Consider the following 21,199-nt stretch of genomic DNA (forward strand, 5'->3'; position numbering starts at 1 on the left):
TTTGTCCCAGTGTCTCAATACTTTATTTAGGACTTCTCGTGCCTTTTGGGGTGGGTTTAAAAGTCCAAGACCACAAAGTTAAACACTGATATCACTTAACTCAGAATTGGGTCGACTGTTCAGAACCGGGTATAAAATAAAATAACACACAGTCAAATACAATATAAACAGTCTTATGCAGTCAAATACAATATAAACAGTCTTATACAGTCAAATACAATATAAACAGTCTTATACAGTCAAATACTACAATATAAGCAGTCTTGTACAATCAAATACAATATAAACAGTATTGCACAGTTAAATACAATATAAATGTATGTGCCAAAATATTATTTTAAGTAATTTGAGATCAGTTAATTCGATAATACAGCAGTTATTTTATTAAAAAACAAACAAACAATGGCGTATCTTTCGAGCAGCATCTCCGTTGTTTAAGCAGCAATAATCTTTGGATGGTCTTTAAAAGGTACCTTGCCAGCATTCAATTTCGTTCTCATCGAATATGCTTGTCAAGAAGTATGCTTGTCAGGTATGTTTGAAATTTATGATATTAATCACTGAAAGTTGTTTATAGTTTTTTTCGGTGTCAGGATTTTATGAAATGTTCATAGTTCTGGATGCGTTAGAAGCAAAACAAATGCGTCACCAAAACAATATTTAAATATCTTTGGTTTAGTGTATCATCTTACCTCAAACAACCATAATATTATTCATTAATCATAATCAATTTAGATTACATTTCATGATTGTACATAAATTTTTGAATTAGAAAAAGGCAGGAATTGATCAATTTATTTTAACAGCTTGACACAAACTCTACATCAGCAACAATAGTTAAATAGTCGTTAAATGTCCTACTAATTGCTTGTGATGCAATGGATGAGCTATTACTGATAGTGCTAGTATGATAAATCCTAGGATATTGAATATTGCTTGTATAGCTAACAATATAAAATTTGTAAACAATGAGTGTTCATAATGCGCAGAGACGAAAATAATTAAATTTTTTGGAAAAACGTCTAAAAATATTTATTTTAATGAATGATATTTCTTCAAACAATCAATACAATTTTAATCACTATCATATTAGGAAAAACTTTATGAATGCAGCTTTATTATTTAGATGGAAGAGGACAAGGACTACTCCATCCTCCGAATAGTTTGTCAAGTTCTACAGCTGCAGCAATCGTTATATGGTCTTTGAAAGGTCCACTGACTGCCTGTAATCCAATTGGTAAACCATCATTCATGCCTGCAGGTATGTTAGTTACGGGAAATCCTAACACATTAAATATGGCTGTGTAGCCAATATTATTGAATTTTGGGATTGTTAAATGACTGAAAGGCGGTGGCTCCGGATGTGTAGGGAGCAAAACAATTGAATCTTCTTGAAAAATGTTTAAAAACTTTTGCTTTAGTGAGTCAAATTGTTTTAAGCAATCATAATGGAATTGGTCCTTATCTCGTTTTTCAATAGCGGCGTAGAACAGGCATGGCAAAGTGTGATTTGAAAGACGAAAAATCACTTTCAAGAACTCCCATCCCAGATGAACTTCTCCATTTTCATTTGCAAAGATTAACTTGAAAGGTTCTAAATTCTTTTCGAGAACTTTACTCTGCCACAATTGGAAAGGGTTTTGGAGCTCGTTGAGTGTCAGTGGAATGGCTTTAGTGCCAAATCTTTCCTCGAAGAAATCTGCTGCCTGAAAGATATGAAAAGCTTAAGATATGAAATAATCTTTTTTAAACTTTATATTTATTTAAATTTATTAGAAGGTGATCACCAATTTCCTGTTTTATTTCTTTACTTTCGTGGGTGATAAAGATTTCCCGAAAATAAAGTAAAGTTTATCTAATGTAAAGTGGTGGTAGATTAGTATAATGATTAATATGGTAAATTAATATACCACTTATACATGTAAATATACTACATATAACCGCTAAACTCTCTAGGTAACGGGATTGCTGATACGGAATAACCTGAATGGTAGCGAAATCGCTCTAATCACTTAAATCTCCCCATGCAGACAATTAGCTTACAATTATTTTAAAGTTTCTGTATCATTTTAAATGATAGGAAGAAAATAGACTTTGAGGTAATTCTTTTTATTAAATTTCAATTTTATTTGCACTGTAATTTTATTTCATTTTACACTTGCGTCATTGAACAGCCGTCCCAATTTTAAGTAAATGACTACCAATGTTGAGCTTCGTAGTCCTGCAATTTTGAACCCAAACCAGAAGACGAAGAAACTGCTATATAAAGTATCGGGAGAAATTTGCCTTCGTGGAGGACTTTTTGATGGAACTAGATCACATTTGCGTTACATGAAGAGGAAAACGTCAAAGCCCTCCCTTGTTTAGTCTGATGACAAAGGGGCTCAAACCCATGATCTGTCTACCACTGTGGATATCTTACGTCAGCAATGTGTTTGCGAGTCTGGTGCCGAGTTCGTATCTACGAACCATAGCTGAGTTTCGAACCCGGGTTATCTCTTTGGGAGGCAAGCGCTCTATCTCTTGAACCACCAAGGCTCTAATTCTTCATACTTTTTTATTTTACATTTTATAACAGTCGTTGAACAGCCGACCCAATTTTTGGTTAACGACTACTAATGCTCAACTCCGTAGACTTGTAATTTTGAACACAACCCAGAAGACAAGGGAACTCCTGGATCAAGTATTGGGAGAAATTTGCCTTCATGGAGGACTTTTTGATGGAACTTATCCGTAGTAAGTAATAGTTGAGAAGAAAACCACGAAAATTTGTTTGACGGCAAGCAGACTCTAACCCATGATCCGTCTACCACTGAAGCTTTTTAAGTCCGCACTGTGGTCGGTGCGAGTCAGTTTCGGAATTCGTATTGAATAGCCATCGCTGGGATTCGAACCCAGTTCACGACCTGTCTTATTACTGACCATTATGGAGTCCGCTACCATAAATGTTGTCCCTCACTTTAAAATATTATACCTTCACTTAATATTAAACAAAATGTTTTTCATAATATTGTTTGTTGATGAATTCGTATCTACCAGGGATTCGAACCTGGGTCACCTCATTGGGTGGTGAGCGCTCTATCTCCTTAGCCGTCATGGCTCTATTAACACTGTTAAAAGAAATTATGGCTCTTAAATGATGGGATTAGAAGTTATTCATAAAATTAATTAAATTTTGGCTACTTTTCTTTAATTTTTATCGCCTAGAATAAAGGAAGTTAGGAAGAGTGATATAGGGCTGAAGTTTGTGGTTCTTTCACCCCGTTTCCTGCCAAAAGGGGTTTCAAGTTGAATGAGCAATCTTGATACTTATAGACCCTGAACCAAGGCAATACCTCCTAGAAAACAGAAGGCCTTAGCACGGGTTACCATAAACAAGAAATTTGATTCTTTAGTAGTCCAAACGTAATGACATCTTTCGTATTTTCCACCACTGCGCAACTTAGTAGCCCGAACGCAGTGACATCTTTTTTCTTTTTCATCGGCTGCGCAGTTTCTGTTCGTTACGTCGGACTACTAAATTGATCCGTGCTGCAATAATTGCAATAGTTAAACAATATTTTAAATTTAAAAATAAAATTAATAGCTTTAGCTTCGTTTTAGATATTGTATACAATTAAATGCAGGAAAAACGTCAATTATTAAAAGCCGATTTCTAAAATACTATATCTGTCTTTTAAATTTTAGCAGGCTCTCAAAGTTACCAATTTCCCACAATTCTTAAAAATATAAAATAATTAATATAATTTGTTTCTTTGCGTTGAATAATTTTTTTCGGAAAACGAGTTTTATATTTGTGTAGGAAAATAATGTTTAAAAAGAATGCTTAAAAAGTTAATATGTTTGGCAAAATACGTAAAAATCAGAATTAGCCTTAATTGAATGACATTGTATGCTTTTTTACTAGACATATGGGACAATTAGAGAATGTTGTAAAGGGGGGACCCTTTTTAGGAGAAACTGTACTTACTCTCTTTACTGCTTTCTTGATTGACGGCGTAGGAGAAAAAGCTAGTCCTGGAAACTCTTCCATGTAGTAAACTTTTACTTTCGAAAAATTCACCTGAAATGAAATATGAGAATCAATTACAGTTTAGTTCCTTGACCAAGACCTTTTTTTTAAATTTTTACAGAAAGCTGTGCCAGAATGATATTGAAACTTAAGAGCTGTAACAAATTTTCTGCATTTCACTTCTTTTCTGTGCAATTTATCATCATTGGTTTTTTAATCGCATGCATATCTCACAGTTTAGTTATAACCGTCTGCCATCATTTGGTAATATTTTTAAAAAAGAAAATCAAATACATGATGCACCGATATAAAATACTTTTATGATGTCAATAAATATTAAGGCCAGTTCCTGTGTCGATAAAAAAAACTGAACTTGGAAATAATTGAGGGAATTTATATTTTATTTTAAAAATTTTATTAAGACATAATTTTAAAAGTTTTGGTTGAGGTTCACTAAAATTATCATTAAAAAATTGATCATATGAGGTGAGCTTTAGCTTTCTGCAGCAATTGACCGGGATAGCCTGATCGGTAGAGCGCTGGGCCCATGTCCGAGAGTTCGCGGGTTCGAACCCCGCCGACCGAAGACTCTCCGTGTAGTAAAATGACTGATGCACGTTAAATCTGTCGAGTCATAAAAGCCCTCTATGTTCCCATATCAAATCATTACCTCTGGGGGTACTGTATTGGAGATCGGTCGTTCTCTGATTCAGGTCAAAATTACGATGTGTGGATGAATGAATGGGTCCGCACCTATAAACGGGTGCGACGTATGGTGTGGCAGAAGTCGAATTCTTGGCCATAGATGGCGCCACTGAAAAACATGGCGCCACTGAAAATTTGCTCGATTTCACCAAGCAGGCTTGCTGGGATGGCAAGTAGCATTAGAAACAACAACAACAATTGAATGATGGGTTCAAATGGAAAAAAAACTCAAAACCTTTTAACCAAAAAAGGGAGAAAATATTTTTATATGCATTTTTGCACTAGGAAATAATGTCTCATTTTCCTGGAAGATATTATTTTTCAGTACAAAAAACGCATAAGATAATAACATGTATTTTCAATTTCTCATGCATCTTTTGCGGTCACCGAACCAAATGAAACAATAACAGTTATAAGTGATTAGTTATAACTTTTTGACTTTAACACATTAGAGCATACGATCCTCATAATTTAGAAACAATTATTTCGGTATCATCCAGAAAACTCTTACCTTCTCAATTATTAGCTGTATAAACTTGTTTTTAGTTTAATTCGATTTAGCGTAGTAAAATACATAAAAAACAAGTAACTTGACTGGACAAAAATGTTCAACAAATGTTCAAATGTTCAAAAATGTTCGTAAACATAGGCGTAACTCAAAAATTGTACGTTTTATACAATAGGCATAGTAAAATCCTTAAATTATAAACTATTTGTTCTATCAAATTGGTTTTGGCTTCATTCGATTTTGCACACAAAACACCTAGGAAATAATACTTTACTTGTCTGCAGAGAAATGTTTAAGTTTTCCTCCATTCTGAAATCCTCTCTTTTCGTACATTCACGATGTCGGCAAAATATTACAACCCTGAACAGGGAAAAATTCTTACTACCGCAAAAGCCAAAAACCACAACTTTCAAAACCAATACTTATTTCCATTCAGTTATTTTTCGCCTATGGACTCCATCTGTCAAATGGCTGAGAAGATTTATTAAATCTACGCTTTATTCTAGAAAAACAAAGTTCTTAATTTACAAAACTCTTGTTAGGCCAGTCTTGGCATATGCTTTGGAAGCTTGGATAATGACAAAACTAGAGGAAAATTGCATCGCAATATTTGAGAGAAAGATTTTGCGGAGTATACTTGGTGGTGTAAATGAAAACAATAACTGGAGAAGGAGATTTAACTTTGTGTAAGATTTATAAACAACAATATATCATTAAGTACAAAAAAAGAAATAGATTGAATTGGATGACCCACGTAATTCAAACGAGTGATGACAATACAATAAAAAAACACTGCTTTTTAGGCCCACTTTAATGCTTTTTAGGCCCACTTTAACAAAAAAGCAGGGAAGGCCGCGGTTGAGATGCGCTGAATCGGTGGAGTCCGATTTTCTTGCAATTAATGAAAAGAATTGGAGATCAAAGATAAATAGGAAGTCGTTACAGAGAAATCTTTGGAGGAAGGCATTGGCCCCACATTGGGCTGTTGGCCCAACTATGATGATGATTTTTCGTTTCCTACTTTATAAAAACTGGCTTAATTATAAAAAAAGAGAAAAAGAAATTTCATTTATAGCTATAATGCATACCTCTTTATTCAGCTGTAACCGTTTATCATCATTCGAGAGTATTTTTAAAAGAAGATGTAAGTCCTTTGCGTATCGACACATTGGGCCTGTGCTAGTGAATTCATCAAGTTTTTCATTTTCGCCTTCAATGTAAGGAAAATCCCCTTTATTAGAGACGATCCCTGTTGAGAAACGATTTAAAAGAAAAGGATCAGACATTGTTAAATATTACTATAGTAACTTTATTGAATAACAGTTGTATTAACGTAAAATGTATTTTATTTCTAATACTTACCAGTGGAAGGTTTATGCCCATAGATTCCATTAAATGATGACGGGATGCGTATACTTCCCCCCAGATCATTGCCTATACCTATAACTGCTCCAGCAGTAGTTAAGAGGGCTGCTTCTCCTCCTGAAACATCATTAAAAATGAGTTTGGGATAATCCCAAAGGAAGAATACGGGCTTATATAGTGATAAGCATAACTTCTTTAAAGGTGATATTTTCCTAAGTATTGTTTTCAGATAAATACTTTCCGAGTTTTCTCTAAATTTGCGTAAGAGGACAGCATGATATAGAGAAGCAAACTCATTTCTTACATAAAAATAGTGAATTTATATTCTAAACGAAAAAGCTCACCTGAACAATTAGAAAATTTGCGTATCATTGTGCCACAAGTTTTAGAAAATCCTACGAGATTTTCATATTTTTTTCCATTAACACATGGCTTGCTCATCAGGCCACACGGTAAATAACTACAAACTAAATTTGCAAATATAGACAGATATTGCTAGTTTATCTGAAGTCTATCTGGTTTAGCATGACATAACAGAGAAAAAAGTTGTGAATGATATATGCCAACTAATTGTTTAAAAATAGTGGTGGATAAAAATCTACTAAATTGAATTTATTAAACCAAGAGTCACAATAATGAACTAAATTTTGAATAAATTTTCTGCAATTCCATAAAAGAGTGTAAATTTTATAGTTTTGTATCATGTTATACGCTGCCAGCCAGCTGTTTTTCGCCGCCAAGTGAAAGGTCAGTGTCAGCAAGCGGTGGCAGACGCAGCCTAAATGTAATTTCAGTGTCAGCCACCGGTAGTTGACGCAGCCTAAATGTAATTTCAGTGTGAGCCACCGGTGGTTGACGCGGCGCTCAACGTGTTAAATGATGAAAATTTAATTTATTCTACACACCATTAGAGTGATTTTCCAGCAATCTGCCGTTATCTTAAAATGCATTTTTTGCTTCAAAATATTTTTAACGCTTGAAATATATTTAAAATATCCAAATGACTTTTCTTAGTTGGATATTAATTATTTTTCTTTTACAAAAAGGCTTAATTATAATTTTAATTGTGTGTTTGGTTCTCAAATTAAAATTTCATAAAATTTTTCTCAAAAAAAGGGAGATTTGATCTTAAAAACTATAAATTTTTTAAGTCATGTTAGCAGCTTAACAACAAATTGTAATGCATTAATATCAAAATAATTTTTTTGCGATTACTTACGTGATTTCTTGTATTTTAAACTAAAATCTTGAAAAAAATTTCAAGAAGCAATGAATTAGAACTAAATATAACGTTAATAATACCGTATTTTTAAATAAAATTTCTAAACGTGCTTCCCTAAAACTTGATAAAAATAATATATTCACACTTAGACCTTAGCGTTCAGAATGCATTTCTAACATTATGCAAAGTTTGTATGCAAAATTTCAAAGAATTCCGTTATAAACTGTTTTTGTAATGTGTATTAGAATTTTTATGAAGAATTTTTTTAAAATCAACATTCTTCAGAAAATGCACTTAAAATGCAAGGAAATTCTAAAATGTAAAAAATTTTTGAGTACAAAAAAAATTAAAATTTTAAAATTAATTTCTGAAGAAGAATTTTCTTTGCCTTAAAATTATAATTTATTCAAACTAAAAAAAATGTTATAATACTCAAAGCTTAACAAAAAACATTTCTGTTTCGTTTTCCGAAGTTTATATCTGGTTTTGATTTTGTCTGAAAGTAAAAGAAAAAACTACCATTTCTTTTTCTAAAAATCGGTGATAAAAAATTTAAAGTGTTCTGGAAAACTATTAAACTAAGTTCAAATGTAGATGATAAAAAAATAAATAAATACAATTTTCATCAAAATTGCCGCGGTTTCACATAGTCATATACCTTAACTTTGAAAATGCGATCAAGCCCATAACTATTCCAATGTACTGTTGTACAGCTTTACTATCGTTAAATGTACTTTGAAATTTGAGATAAACTTATTTCAGGGGTAATAGTGACACAGAGTAAAAATTCCTGAAAATTTTATGCGATGAAAATCGATAAAGATATCAATTAATATACCATACATGTCTAATATTTTACAAAATTTTTTGAAATAAGATTTATTATTAAATTACCTACCAATAAGGAATATCACATCTTTATATTAACGAGAATTCATGAAAAATCTCAGTTTTTACAAGAATTGATTTTGGATTTAAAAATCGCGGGAATATGAATCAAGAAAATGTATTTTAAAAACGCGTAAATGGAGATCGCAAAGTTGGAATTTCAAATGGCGTGATTACGAATCGCGATGTGCGATTTTTAAATCCCGTTAATACGAATCGCAGTGTGTAACTTTTCAATCACACAAATACAAAAATAGATCTTTGATATTAAAATTGCGTGGGTAATATTAGCGGATTCCAGCGTGGTTCCAAATATGCAAAATGGCAAAAATCCGCCGCACCAAAAGAATTTAATAGGCGGAAGAATCCGATGGTCATGAAATAAGCGGAACTCCCAGAAAAATCACATACCTTGCTCCCAATTTTCTGAGACAGAAATATAATATGAAAAACCCGAAATACCTGGGTAGAACACCAAGAACACAATCACACCAGCTATTTTAAAATATGCATTCTCGGAAAAAGAAATATTTATGAAATCAATTAATTGATGCTATAAATTTGATATTCAAATGTCTACTCAACATTATGCATTGTGCTTGTGTACTTATTATAAACAGTATTCAAATTAAACTGGATAATTGTATTAGAAAATACCATTACCCGTGCTGCCTCCAACTGCTCTTGAGTTGTCAAAAGGATTTTTAGTTATTCCGAAAATCAGATTTGAGGTGTCCCACCACATGCACATCTCAGGCACATTTGTTACTGTAACAGGTATAGCTCCAGCAGCTCTGCAATAGGCAGTTGCATCAGAATCTTTGTCGGCAACTCTTCCTTTAGCTGCATAAATTCCAGATGTCTGCGCCAAACCTAGTTTTAGAACGAAACAAAGAGCACGTGATGCGTTTGATCTCTAGAGATTTGAAAGTATTTTCAATAACCTACTGTCCACGGGGCAAGATTACCTTAGCATACAGGGTGTCCCAGGATTTTTTGGACTAACTTAAAAGGGAGGTAGGGAACATCACAAGGATTCAGGTTTGCATTGTGACTCATGATCATAAACGTCTTCGTTCGACGCTAAATGATGTTGATCACAAGATGGATTGGGCATGGTAGACCACGCTCTTCTGATTTTAGTAGCATGAATTTCTTTCTTTGAAGTGGTGTGCACTCAACACCTGTGGATTACGAAATGGATCTGTTGCCAAGAATCGTCTGTACTGCTGCGGACATCCAACGGCTACTCCGCCAATTCATGATCCGACGGTGTAAAGCATCCATCTCTAGCAATGGTGGAAATTTTACCATCTTTTATGACATTTTCATGTGTCATCTACTACAGCAAATGTGATATCTTTGACCAATAAATATTTCAGATGATCTCAGTCTTGCGTCTTTTAGTTTCTTGTACCTGTCATACTACTTTCACAAGACGTTTCGGACTATGGGTTGCTATGTAGTTTTGAATCCTTGTCATGTCCCCTACCTCCCCTTAAAGTTTGATCCAATAATTCAGGGACACACTGGATAATGCAATTAGATATACAATAAGGAGGGTAGCTCTTAAGGGTAAATATTTAATATCTTTTCTGACATTAAAAGCGACTAAAAATTTTTTAGCTTGTTTATTAATCTGCTTTCAGGTGTGTGACGATGGAATCTTGAAAACGAAATTTCGACCCCTATCGATTGTATAGAAAGCTCAAGTTTCAACTGTAGCTCGGTGCCTGATTGCGTTTCTATCGTTGATCGTTTTAATCGTTTCTGATCTCTAAAGGCAAAATTTATTGACAAATTATCACCAGAAGGTGATAATTCTATTGATGTAAATCAATAAATAAATCGAAAGTAAATGTATGGTCAATCGAAATCCGTATCAGTTTCCGATTTGTATCGACAAATTGATTTTATCATTAGTTAATCGTTTTCTGAGTAGTTATAGGGAGCTCCAATCTTCTGGAGCTCTGTGCCTTATGCCATTCAAGTCGAAATTGTTTTCGAAATAGTGCCAGCAAATATTTTCAATCTTTTATGGAGAGTCAATATTTCGATGACTTAGTTTCTCTTTTTAAGCCTATTGGAAACGGGCAGTTTTAAAATTATTATATTATTTCAAATTAAAATGTTTTTTTATATCTTTATGTGCGTTTCCCTTGTGCAGAGACTAGCATGTGAACTTAATAACAATTTCAAAATACCAATGTTCTTCGAATGTCTTAGAATTTCATCAGACGAAAAAAATTTTTCCTTTATTATTATCATTTTAATCGATTGAAGTACTTTGGTTAATAATGTCATAAAAACATCTTATTGCCTAAATAGAAATCAAGGTGTTTTTCCACATAATTGCTCTTCTGAACATAATTGTTATTTATCTTCATATTGATCAAATTCCTTTAATTTAATTTTTATTGTGTTTTGATTTTTATCTTCTTCAAAATGTTCTGTCGTTTTCTTTCCTTAATGGGAAGGATTTCATAGCTTTATTTCTGACAATAATTAAAATGCTTATTATATTTGATGAATGTATGTGCGAAAAAATCCTTTACGAACAATTATTTACGTGCGTTAAAAATTTACATAAAACTTTCATTAGGATGTGTAGTTTGATCGGCTATCATTGTGTTAGTGTTCCATAATTGTATTTATAAAAATCACTCGTCGTTTCTTACCCAATTTAGACCAACACAGAGTTCTGTTCTATTGGACAGATGTGCATGAAAAGTAGTACATACATTACATGGACCACGAAAAAACATCTGCAATAAAAATAGTTCACAGTTCCAACAACAGATAGCGTTTACGTGTACGGAATATGATATTAGTGCAATTTGGAGTGCATTGAAAAGTCAGTGCTCAACACCATAAAATAATTCTGCATTCTGTCATTACAGAAGAGAGCGTATTATGCTATTGAAGAGTTGGATATGTGAACACGTTACTTTGAACACGTCATATCGCAGCAATCATTTGAGAAATCTTTCCGGCTACAGTTGAGCTCTCTGCAACTGAATATCTGCTAGTAACGTCATCGTAGGTAAATCGCGGCATTTGTCGATTCAAAAGCCAATCGGCTTCTGAACACACGCTTGACGCCTCTTCTAAGCATCCAATGAAATCCAACTTAAATTACATTGTTAGGCATAATCACTTCACTAAGTTGCTAAGATTAGTATAATATAATATAAAATTAAGAATATAATATATGAATTAAGATAGTTTGACTGCTCCGACTAGGGTTTTTTCCTCTCAGCACTTTTCCCACCTGGTAGTCAAAATTTCTAATTACAAATTTTTTTTCAAGGTCCATATAAACGGATATACTAAGTTCCAACAACATCTGCCGAATCCATTTTAACTGGAAAAGGGTAACCTAAAACTAAAATACCTTTGACTCCTATGGCTTCCTTGCAAGAAAAAGGAACGCCTAAAAGTGGCGTGTCTTTTTCAATTTCTTCTGGCGTTTTATCTCCTCTAGCTAAAAAGCGATCAACCAGTCTCGACTCTTCTAAAGCATCTTCATACCGAGCGTCAGTAACGGCGTTAATGTAGGGCTGCACTTTACGGCATCTATCTACGTATGCACGCATGACATCCTCACATTTGACCTATAGAGACAAGTATTAGTAACAAGATAAAAAAAAAAAACAAAGAAATATATGGAATTTCTCTATTTACCACAGGAGCATAAAGAAAATCGGAAACACTTGGGACCACAAAGTGTTTTTTTCTCTTTTTTTTATAGTATGGGAGTTTCCGAACCATATTCACTGAGCTCACAAACCCCTGCGTTTGGTTCCCCTCCATCGTTGTTTTTTCCCCTTAAAAATCGATTAAAAAATGTCTTTTTGTTTATAATGTATACAATATTGGGGAATAAAGTTTTTTGCGTTAAACGAAATATCTTACAACAGAAAAAAAAATTTCCCCCGTGAAAATATCACTTTATATAAGTATATTTTGTTAACATGTTAATCGTGTCGAAATGAAAGAGTGCCTGGATTAAAAAAAATGTCAGCAGTATCTGAAAAAATTTAATCTAAGGATTGCAGAATGTGCTGCACAATTAAAGGATTAAATAAGAAGTATTTTTACCTGTCAGCGAAATAAATAAAATACCCTTATATCGGCCTACCGGATTGTGTAGGGGTCAGAAAACTGGTTTTTCATCGTAAAGATTCTGGGTTCGAATCCCGAGCAAGGCATGGATGCTCCTTCATTTTCTCTACTATCTGTTCTTACTATGGAAGCAAGGTTGTCCCACCTAATATGGTGCCTCTGAAAGAGTGGTCAGCAAATCTGCCCTGTAAATGCCTGAATAGACGAAATGTTTACACAGGTGGGCATTGGAAATTAAAAAAAAAGAAAGAAAGAAAGAAAGAAAGAAAACCATATATCATGTAACAGTTAGAAATTTGAAAAGATATTTTTCCTTTAGGAGCCTTTTATATTGTTAATTTTTTTTAACAACATAAAAGATTTTTATCTGGCAAGATAATCTCTCAGCATCATATCTTTCACTCTCTTATTTTTATAACATTTATAAATTTTTTATTATATTTATTCATTTTTTTCTTACTTTTGACATTATTTCAAGAACAAGCTTATAAAATGAAGAACGCGAAAGAGTTGAAATTTTCTACAACAGTGGATAAATAGTTATTAAGTAAAAAAAAGCGATAAAAAGCAATTAGAATTGCAATAACTTTAAAATGAATTAGAATTTCGAAAACAAACTGCCATTAAATTACTAAAAAAATACAGCCTTTTCAGCAAGTCAGCATTGTAATTGCATTTTTACGAACTGCAGAACGGTTCACGTGGTATTTTTTTACTTCAAACTTAAAAGCTCATATTTTACTTATTAATTATTGCTTGTTACTTTTCTTATTCTTGTACTTTTTTCTACACATTAAGTTTCTAAATCAATACATCAATTTCAAGTTTCGAAGTTGTATAATTTTAGTGCAGTAAATCAAAAAGTAATATTAAGTTAGTGTAGGCCTTCTGAGCCCAAGTCTGAGGGTACGATCCCCGGTCCAGACACCGGATTTTCGGGATGCAGAAAATCCTCAGCGGCCATGTCGTATGATTATGCGGCATGTAAAAGATCCCTGGAGTGCCTCATTGGCTCTTGGCATTTCCGGCAAAATTAAATTCCTCGTGCCTTTTTAGCATCCAAATAGAGTCTCGGTGCTGCCATCTAGTGTGGCAGAAACTAGACGTCCAAATTAACATGAACAACGGTATCTCACCCATTGTGGTGGTCCTGAAGGAGTGGATACCACCTCTGAAGAACGCACTAGGTCTGCTCATCAGAAAGACCGATTGTGCAGCTCATTGGGGGAAAAAATATTAAGTTAGTGGGGAGAGTCACATCGATAATGCCAACATTCATCGATGAAAAGGTACCCCGACACAGAATTGTGTTAACATGTCTTACATACTAATGAATCGTAATTTTTCGAATATCATTAGTTAATTCATTGCTGTTTTGTGAGAAGCCGGGAGAGCAGTCTTAATGTAACCGCACTTTTGAGTGCTGATCGTGAGAGCTGTTTTAAGTTCACGGTCGTGGTCACTCCTGTGTTGGCATTAGCAGTCGAGTGCATACAGGTTTTGTGTTTGAGAATGAGTATCAACAGAGTGAGAAGGTAGACAATGTCGCAGTCTCAAGTAGCAAGTCAAATGTTCAATGTGGACCATCCATCGAAATAGGCGTGTTCAAATCAAAGAAGGCGTTTCTGAATAAAGAAGGTGAGGTCAGATCTCGTCCGGGTCACCAATGTGGAGAGAGTCACATGGACAATGTCAACATTCATCTATGAAAAGGCACCCCAACATAAAAAATGAGTTAACATGTCTAATATACTAGTGAATTGTAATTGTAATTTTGCAGTAGTAGACACACTACGAGTTGAACACCCAAAGCCGCGGCGGTCCTTTGATATTTTAATGTTGGGAGGTTAAGTCCCATATACAGGAACATTGCTAGTTTAGGTTAGCATTAGCACATTCTTAGACTAATCTTAAATCCGTATTCAGAAACCGTGCTAAAATTTAAAAAAAAGAGCAATCATGTTTAAAAAGTGGCAACATCGATCAGCAAAATCTTTAGCATGGTTGGAGAGAGGATTTCGTGTAACAAAGCGAAAAATGGATTACTACAAACTTAACAACTTTTTAAACCTTAAATTTTAGTTTTGGGTTTCATTCAAATAATAAAAAACATAAATCCGATTATTTTTCAGCATTTACTCATCTCGAAATCGTACCCTTGCAGTATTTAAAGTTCAGAGTATCATTTAAATATTCCATAAAAAACACTCTAGTTGCTCTCTAAATATTCATAAATGCTAAAAAAATGCATTTAAATTATAGATTTCTACCAAAAAGTTCGATATTGTTTCAGTTCGTTGCTTGCACATGCCAAAAATATTGTACATGTAAATAGAATCCAGTATATGCAAAATATTATGTGAGAAAAACCCCTCTTGGACTAATTCTGTATTAGGAAATCGTCTAAAAATTCCATAATTGTAAAGAAGATTAATTTGATTCATTATCTCAGTGTCTGAGTCATTTTGCCTTTAGAATAAAAATCCATGATATTTTGTTTCTTAAGATTTCATCGGTCGATAATTATTCCACGTATACCAAAACTTGCGCTGTTCAACGTATAAACAATTATGAAAAAATAAAAATAAAATCCTAAGTAGTTTAAAACCTATATAATGGATTATTTCATTAGCTGAATATGTTTTAAACAGAGAAAAAAGAATAATAATATTTTAACCTGACTCTAAAAAGTGCATGAAGCAAAATATGGTACTATTTTTTGCTAAGTAAAATTATATAAGAGGAATTCTAAATTAAGAACGAAAACGAAAAATGGAAAAGATAAAATAACCAGACCCACCAAGGTTATGGACATACAGACACTTAAAAAAAATGAATTATATAACGAATGCCTGTTTTAATTACTTTTTCATTCAAGGTTGAGTTAAAAATAAATATATTATCCTTAAATAGAAAACTAAAGAAATAAAACGAAATGTCCGAATGCAAGTTAAAATGTATAGTCGTTTGATTTGAAGTTTCTCTTCTTTGTAATCAGTATTAAAGAAACAAGGTTTGTTAATTTAATATTTCCTTTTTATAAAAATATTAAAATTAATTTTATTAGGACAGTGGTTTTCTACATGGGTGAAAAATTCGAAGATAAGGTGAACAAATTTCTGCTTAGATTTTAATTTTAGATTATAATTTAAATATACTTTAAAGAATATCTAAAGTACATTTAAAGTGCAACTTTAAAGTACTTTAAATATATTTTAGATGATAATTTTAGATTAATTCAGAAAAATTTGGATTTTACTATCTGAAAATTTGAAGTGAAAAAAGTAAATAACACCGGGAAAGAAATTGTTGTATATTTGCAAGTATTTTATCGAAACTAATTCAGGTGTGGTGATTTCAAATTTGAAATTAGGTATTTTCAGATAAATTTATTTTTTGGTTGAATGTAATAGTTTATAAAGAATGTATAACTTATATACATACATATATACTTGCCATGTCCTTTGAAAAAAAAATTAAAAAAAGAACAAAACACGAAAAACAGTGAACATAACTTATCTTATAATAAGCTGAAATGTATATTCACCTTCTTCCTGCCATACCCCGCAAACAAGAGAAGTGGGGACACTTAATAGTAACACAGTAAATTTTAGAAAATCGTAGTCTGGACTAGATTATTAAATTACGTAAGAACTGTAGCTTGTTTAGAAAAATCGATTGCAGATTTGAAATCATCAATATGAAAGTGTCTAAAATCTGTTAAAAAATCTTATGAACGAAAAAAATATTGTTTGCCAGTGTAGTTAATGAATCAATACTGATCAGCACTACAAAATGATGCAGGAAACTGAAAGACATATACCAGCAAAATTAGTAAAATAAAATGATACCACAGTCATATCAGCTATCTAAGATTGCCCGATTTTTAAAAAAAAATTTCTATCTATCATTTTCATTGAAGTCAATTTCATAGTCTAAAAATTTCCTGACCAAATCTTTGAGCGATGATAAGTTTTTTTTCTTTCGAAATTAGATTATTAAATTGTTTAGTTAACTAAATTAAAACCACTTTTAAAGCTAACAATTGGACAGAATATATGTGACAAAATCTATATATATATTTCTCTTACACGGCACCAAAAAAAAGCCTCATTACAACTCCCCGAATGGTAACGTTAGAAAATCGACCAATGATTGCTGCTAAAAATGTCACATGGCAAATGTCACATGAGGTGGCTCAACATATAGCGCTTTTAAATACGGAAACAATAAGCAGAGTGAGCATTATCAGGTTGTTCAATTCAGATTCATGCCCTAAAAACATGATAATATTTAATTTAAACTCAATTAGGACTTAATTAATTAATTGAAGTGAGAATGCTTTAAAAGTCCACTGTTGAATTGATATTTTTCTACTGGGAGCTACCTAAACGTCTAAGTGTTTGTGTTGAATGCATTGAATTTTTTTATATTTCGCGTTTATTTATGCATTGAATTTTCGCTCTTTAAAATGCAAAATGTTAGTGAAGCTTCTATTGGCAGTAGGCAAAGGGAACTGCCAAAATCAAAACTCCCCGATTAGAAATGCAGCATGGCGACCTCCAGGTGGTATTTCTCGGGTACTGCTAACTGCCATGCATTTTGTATGTAAAACATCCTTATTTTGTTCTAAAATGTTATGTACTTTATCACAAATGTCAATTAATATAGAAATTGGTTTCAATAATGCTGATCACCAAAAAATATTTCATTTGGCGATAAAACAAATTTTAGTGTTCTTGACTTTTTGAGGGTTATTATCTCACAAGGAAAAGTTAGGGTTTAAAGTTTATATTTTTAAATAATAAATTTTTTTTCTAAAACTTTCAGAATTTCTAGCATTAACTAATTTATTATACACATTTAGTTGAATTTAAGTGAGTAACTGCAATATTTGATAATTTATTCTGCTAATATGTTTCTCATTTAGCTAATGTTTTGATTTTTTCACCATGTACAATCTAAATAGCTGACATACTTTTTTAAAAGCCAATAAGAACATTGATAGAATTCTTCTACATAAGTACAATACTATGTCTTTGATGATAAAATACTATGTCTTTGATGATAATATACTATGTCTTTGTGCTAGAACACTGTCTTCATTGGCGAGCGAGCGCAGCGAGCCATGGTTCACGGCGTGAACCACATGGGATTGCTTAGCAATTCTCGGGGGTTGGCAAGCGTTAGCGAGCAGGGGGCGGAGCCTCCTAGTATTTTAAATGAAATGGAATCGCTCCAGCTTGATTAAAAAAATTTCAATTTTTATGTTACTAAATTGACAACACTTAATTTATTTATTAATTACATATAGTGATTGTTAAATTATATATAAATAACGTTTATTTAAAAAAAAACAGATTTTTTATAATTTTGCAATGTATAGAAAATGAAATTTTCTCTTTTGTATACTCTTTCCGTATTTTCTTATTTTTTTCTTTTGTTAAAAAAGAAAAAAACATGTAAAATACAAGGTATATATAATGGCAACACTGATTGTGCAACACCACAACGATTTCAATCTTGCGAAAATAGATTAATATCACAAAGAAATACATAAAGTTTCCACTGTAATGCTGGAGAAGACAAAAAGGTGACGCTATGTCTTTATCCAACTCCGACCATAATGTTTTTAGCGCCATGCTACGTCTAAAAGCTTAGCTACTATAGATTACTAGTTAGATGATTTTATAGTTTTCTACTATTATTTTTAATTGAACTTATGAAGTTCTTAGTAATCGTCTCATTATTTATTTTACAATGAAATGCTTAGTTTTTAATTCTTTAAGAAAGTCGTGTGTTTTTGACGTCAAAAGAACATTTTGAAAAGTAAATTATGATTTATCTTAAATATTTTAATTTCTCATTATTTTTATACTTATTTCAGTACTGAACATAAGGCGTATTAACATCGATGTCTAGCATCCTTAATTCTCTTAAATTAACGGAAGAATAAATACGAAAACGCGTTATTAATGCAATTTTCTTTCTTTTCTTTGTTCATAGTAGAATTTATTATATGACAGAATAGAAATAGATAGAAGTATTTAAAAATATGTAAGAAACACGCTGTGTTGTTACTAATGCCACTTGCCAATATCAACAAGCCTGGGCAGTGGGTGACTTTCATGTTTTTCAGTGGCGCCACCTATGGCCAACAGTACGACTTTAGCCACGCACACGTTACAGCCCGTTTATAGGGCGGACCCATCCATTCATCCACAACTTGGACCAGAGAACGATCAATCTCCAATATTTTTGCAAAGTATCTTTTCTCTGCACCTTGATTTGACATTTATTTTAATGATGTTATGAGTTATAAACTGCATCGTCTTGTTTTATTTTAAAAAAAATTAAATAATCTCTTTAAAAAAATAGGATTTTGAACTTGTGTGGCATCCTGTTAGGATCATTTTTTTTAAACTTTTGTATGAATTCTGGTTCTATCACGCTTGTGCATAATTTGGAAAATGAATTTAATTACTTAGGTAATACTCTTATTCTTTTAACTGTTCTTGGAGGTTCACCCAATACTATGAGTTAACAGTTAAGAGTGCAGTTATATTTATTCTCAAAATTCATTTTTTAGTGTTAATTACATAAGTTTGAAAAATATTAATTCTTTCATGTTATTAATGGCAGCTGTATGATTAAAAAAAGTTAAAGATGTTATCGTCGACTGGATTACGTCGGATTACAGGTTTATATTTTTACCAAATGACTCACCTTTTTTACTTATTTGCCAATTTAATTAAAATAATTATTTTACTCTTTAAGAGACCTTTTTTTTTTGAAAAAAAAAAACATGGATTACCTGTTTCGAGCGAATTTTCTCTGCCAATTCTGTTGCAGACAATAAAAGCAATTTATTTTCAATTGGTGGTACGGGTCTTGTTTTTACCCAGAAGATTCGGTAAAGGAATGATATTACATAGTCCGAATACGGTTGAGTGAAATATAAGAAAATTCTAATAAACTCCATAGTTGAGGCTAGCACCTAAAAAAATAAATTATAGAAAAAATTACATTAAAACAACATTTTAAATTATGCATGATTTGAAATGTTCTTGAACACAGAAACTTACAGCGTTAGAGCATAGTTGCATAATTTTTTAGAAATTCAATAAATAAATAAATAAATAAATAAATAAATAAATAAATAAATAAATAAAATGAATAAATAAATAAAATACTTTTGCTAATTCAAATGAGAAAAAAAAAAGATAGTCGTACTATCGTTGTACAGTTATTGTACTCGACGAGATATTTCACCCGAGAGAAGAACGCAATAATAACGTCAGAAAGGCGAGATCCAGTTTGAGTTTTTCTTGCACGTGCAGTCATACTTAATATTTTACTTTATTTCAATTCATTCACAATCTATTCTAAGTAATGAAAGTAGGACAAAAGCTTTGCAAATAAATCTGAATCAAAGTGCATTGCGTCTCTGTGCGAGCTAGATTCTTGAAAATCTACATTCCGCACTTGCGAAGAGGACAAAATACGCCGAGAATTTTAAGTTGACTCCCTCTGTGAACACAAAGGGTAAGAAATTCCTTTATTCAAATATTTGGGCCTACTCCTCCTAATGAAGATGACGAATAAATTAACTAATCTACATTAATGAGTAAAACTGATCGGCATTAATGATACCATGAAAATATTTTGTGGTTAGCCCTACGGAATTCTAATTTAATATTTATCAACTGCATTGATAGCAGTAAAGATTCGAACCTAGAGGACAAATGGACTCAAGACAATCTGGCAGAATGTGTCCTTTTTCCCTTTGTTCTAAACGTTACGTTATTATCTCAATCAACTGAACGTGCATTTTTGGCATGCATAATTTAGACTTATTTTTATAAATTTTCTTCGAGAGCCGTGATGGCTCAGGGGATAGAGCGTTCACCTTTAAAATGAGGTGAACAGAGCTCGAATCTCAGCAAGGACTGGTTGATAAGAATTCTGAATCTGACTTGCACCGACCACAGTGCTGACGTAAAACATCCTCAGTGGTAGACGGATCATGGGTTAGAGTCCCTTAGCCGTCAGGCTAACAGTGGGAAGTTTTCTAGGTTTTCATCTCCATGCAACGCAAATGCGGATTAGTTCCCTCCAGAAGTCCTCCTCGAAGGCAAAATTTCTCCCTACTGATCCAGGAGTTCCCTTGTCTTCTGGATTGAGTTCAGAATTACAAGGCTACGGTGTTGATCATTAGTAGTCGTAAACCCAAAATTGGGTCGGTTATTCAACGACGGTAATAAAAGAAAAGAAACTATTTTTCGAGTATGATCTCATTTTTATAAAAAATATAATAAATGATAAATGTGTATATGAAAGACAGGTTTGTAACCAATCTTTTCTCTGTGATTTG

At 32.5% G+C, this 21,199-nt stretch overlaps 1 protein-coding gene across 1 annotated transcript; it reads right to left on the reverse strand.

Moving 5' to 3' along the window:
• On the reverse strand, window positions 1-19,819 carry LOC107450494 (fatty-acid amide hydrolase 2-like). Its single transcript, XM_016066302.4, has 7 exons — window positions 19,640-19,819; window positions 12,095-12,314; window positions 9,364-9,573; window positions 6,588-6,707; window positions 6,314-6,474; window positions 3,971-4,063; window positions 1-1,706 (listed from the first exon to the last, which is right to left on the reverse strand). Exons 1-7 carry the CDS (start codon window positions 19,805-19,807, stop codon window positions 1,119-1,121), a joined length of 1,560 nt encoding a protein of 519 aa, XP_015921788.3. The 5' UTR covers window positions 19,808-19,819; the 3' UTR covers window positions 1-1,118.
• Between the last annotated feature and the right edge of the window lie 1,380 nt (window positions 19,820-21,199).

Source organism: Parasteatoda tepidariorum, chromosome 9, assembly GCF_043381705.1.
Source record: "Parasteatoda tepidariorum isolate YZ-2023 chromosome 9, CAS_Ptep_4.0, whole genome shotgun sequence".
NCBI lineage: Eukaryota > Metazoa > Arthropoda > Arachnida > Araneae > Theridiidae > Parasteatoda > Parasteatoda tepidariorum.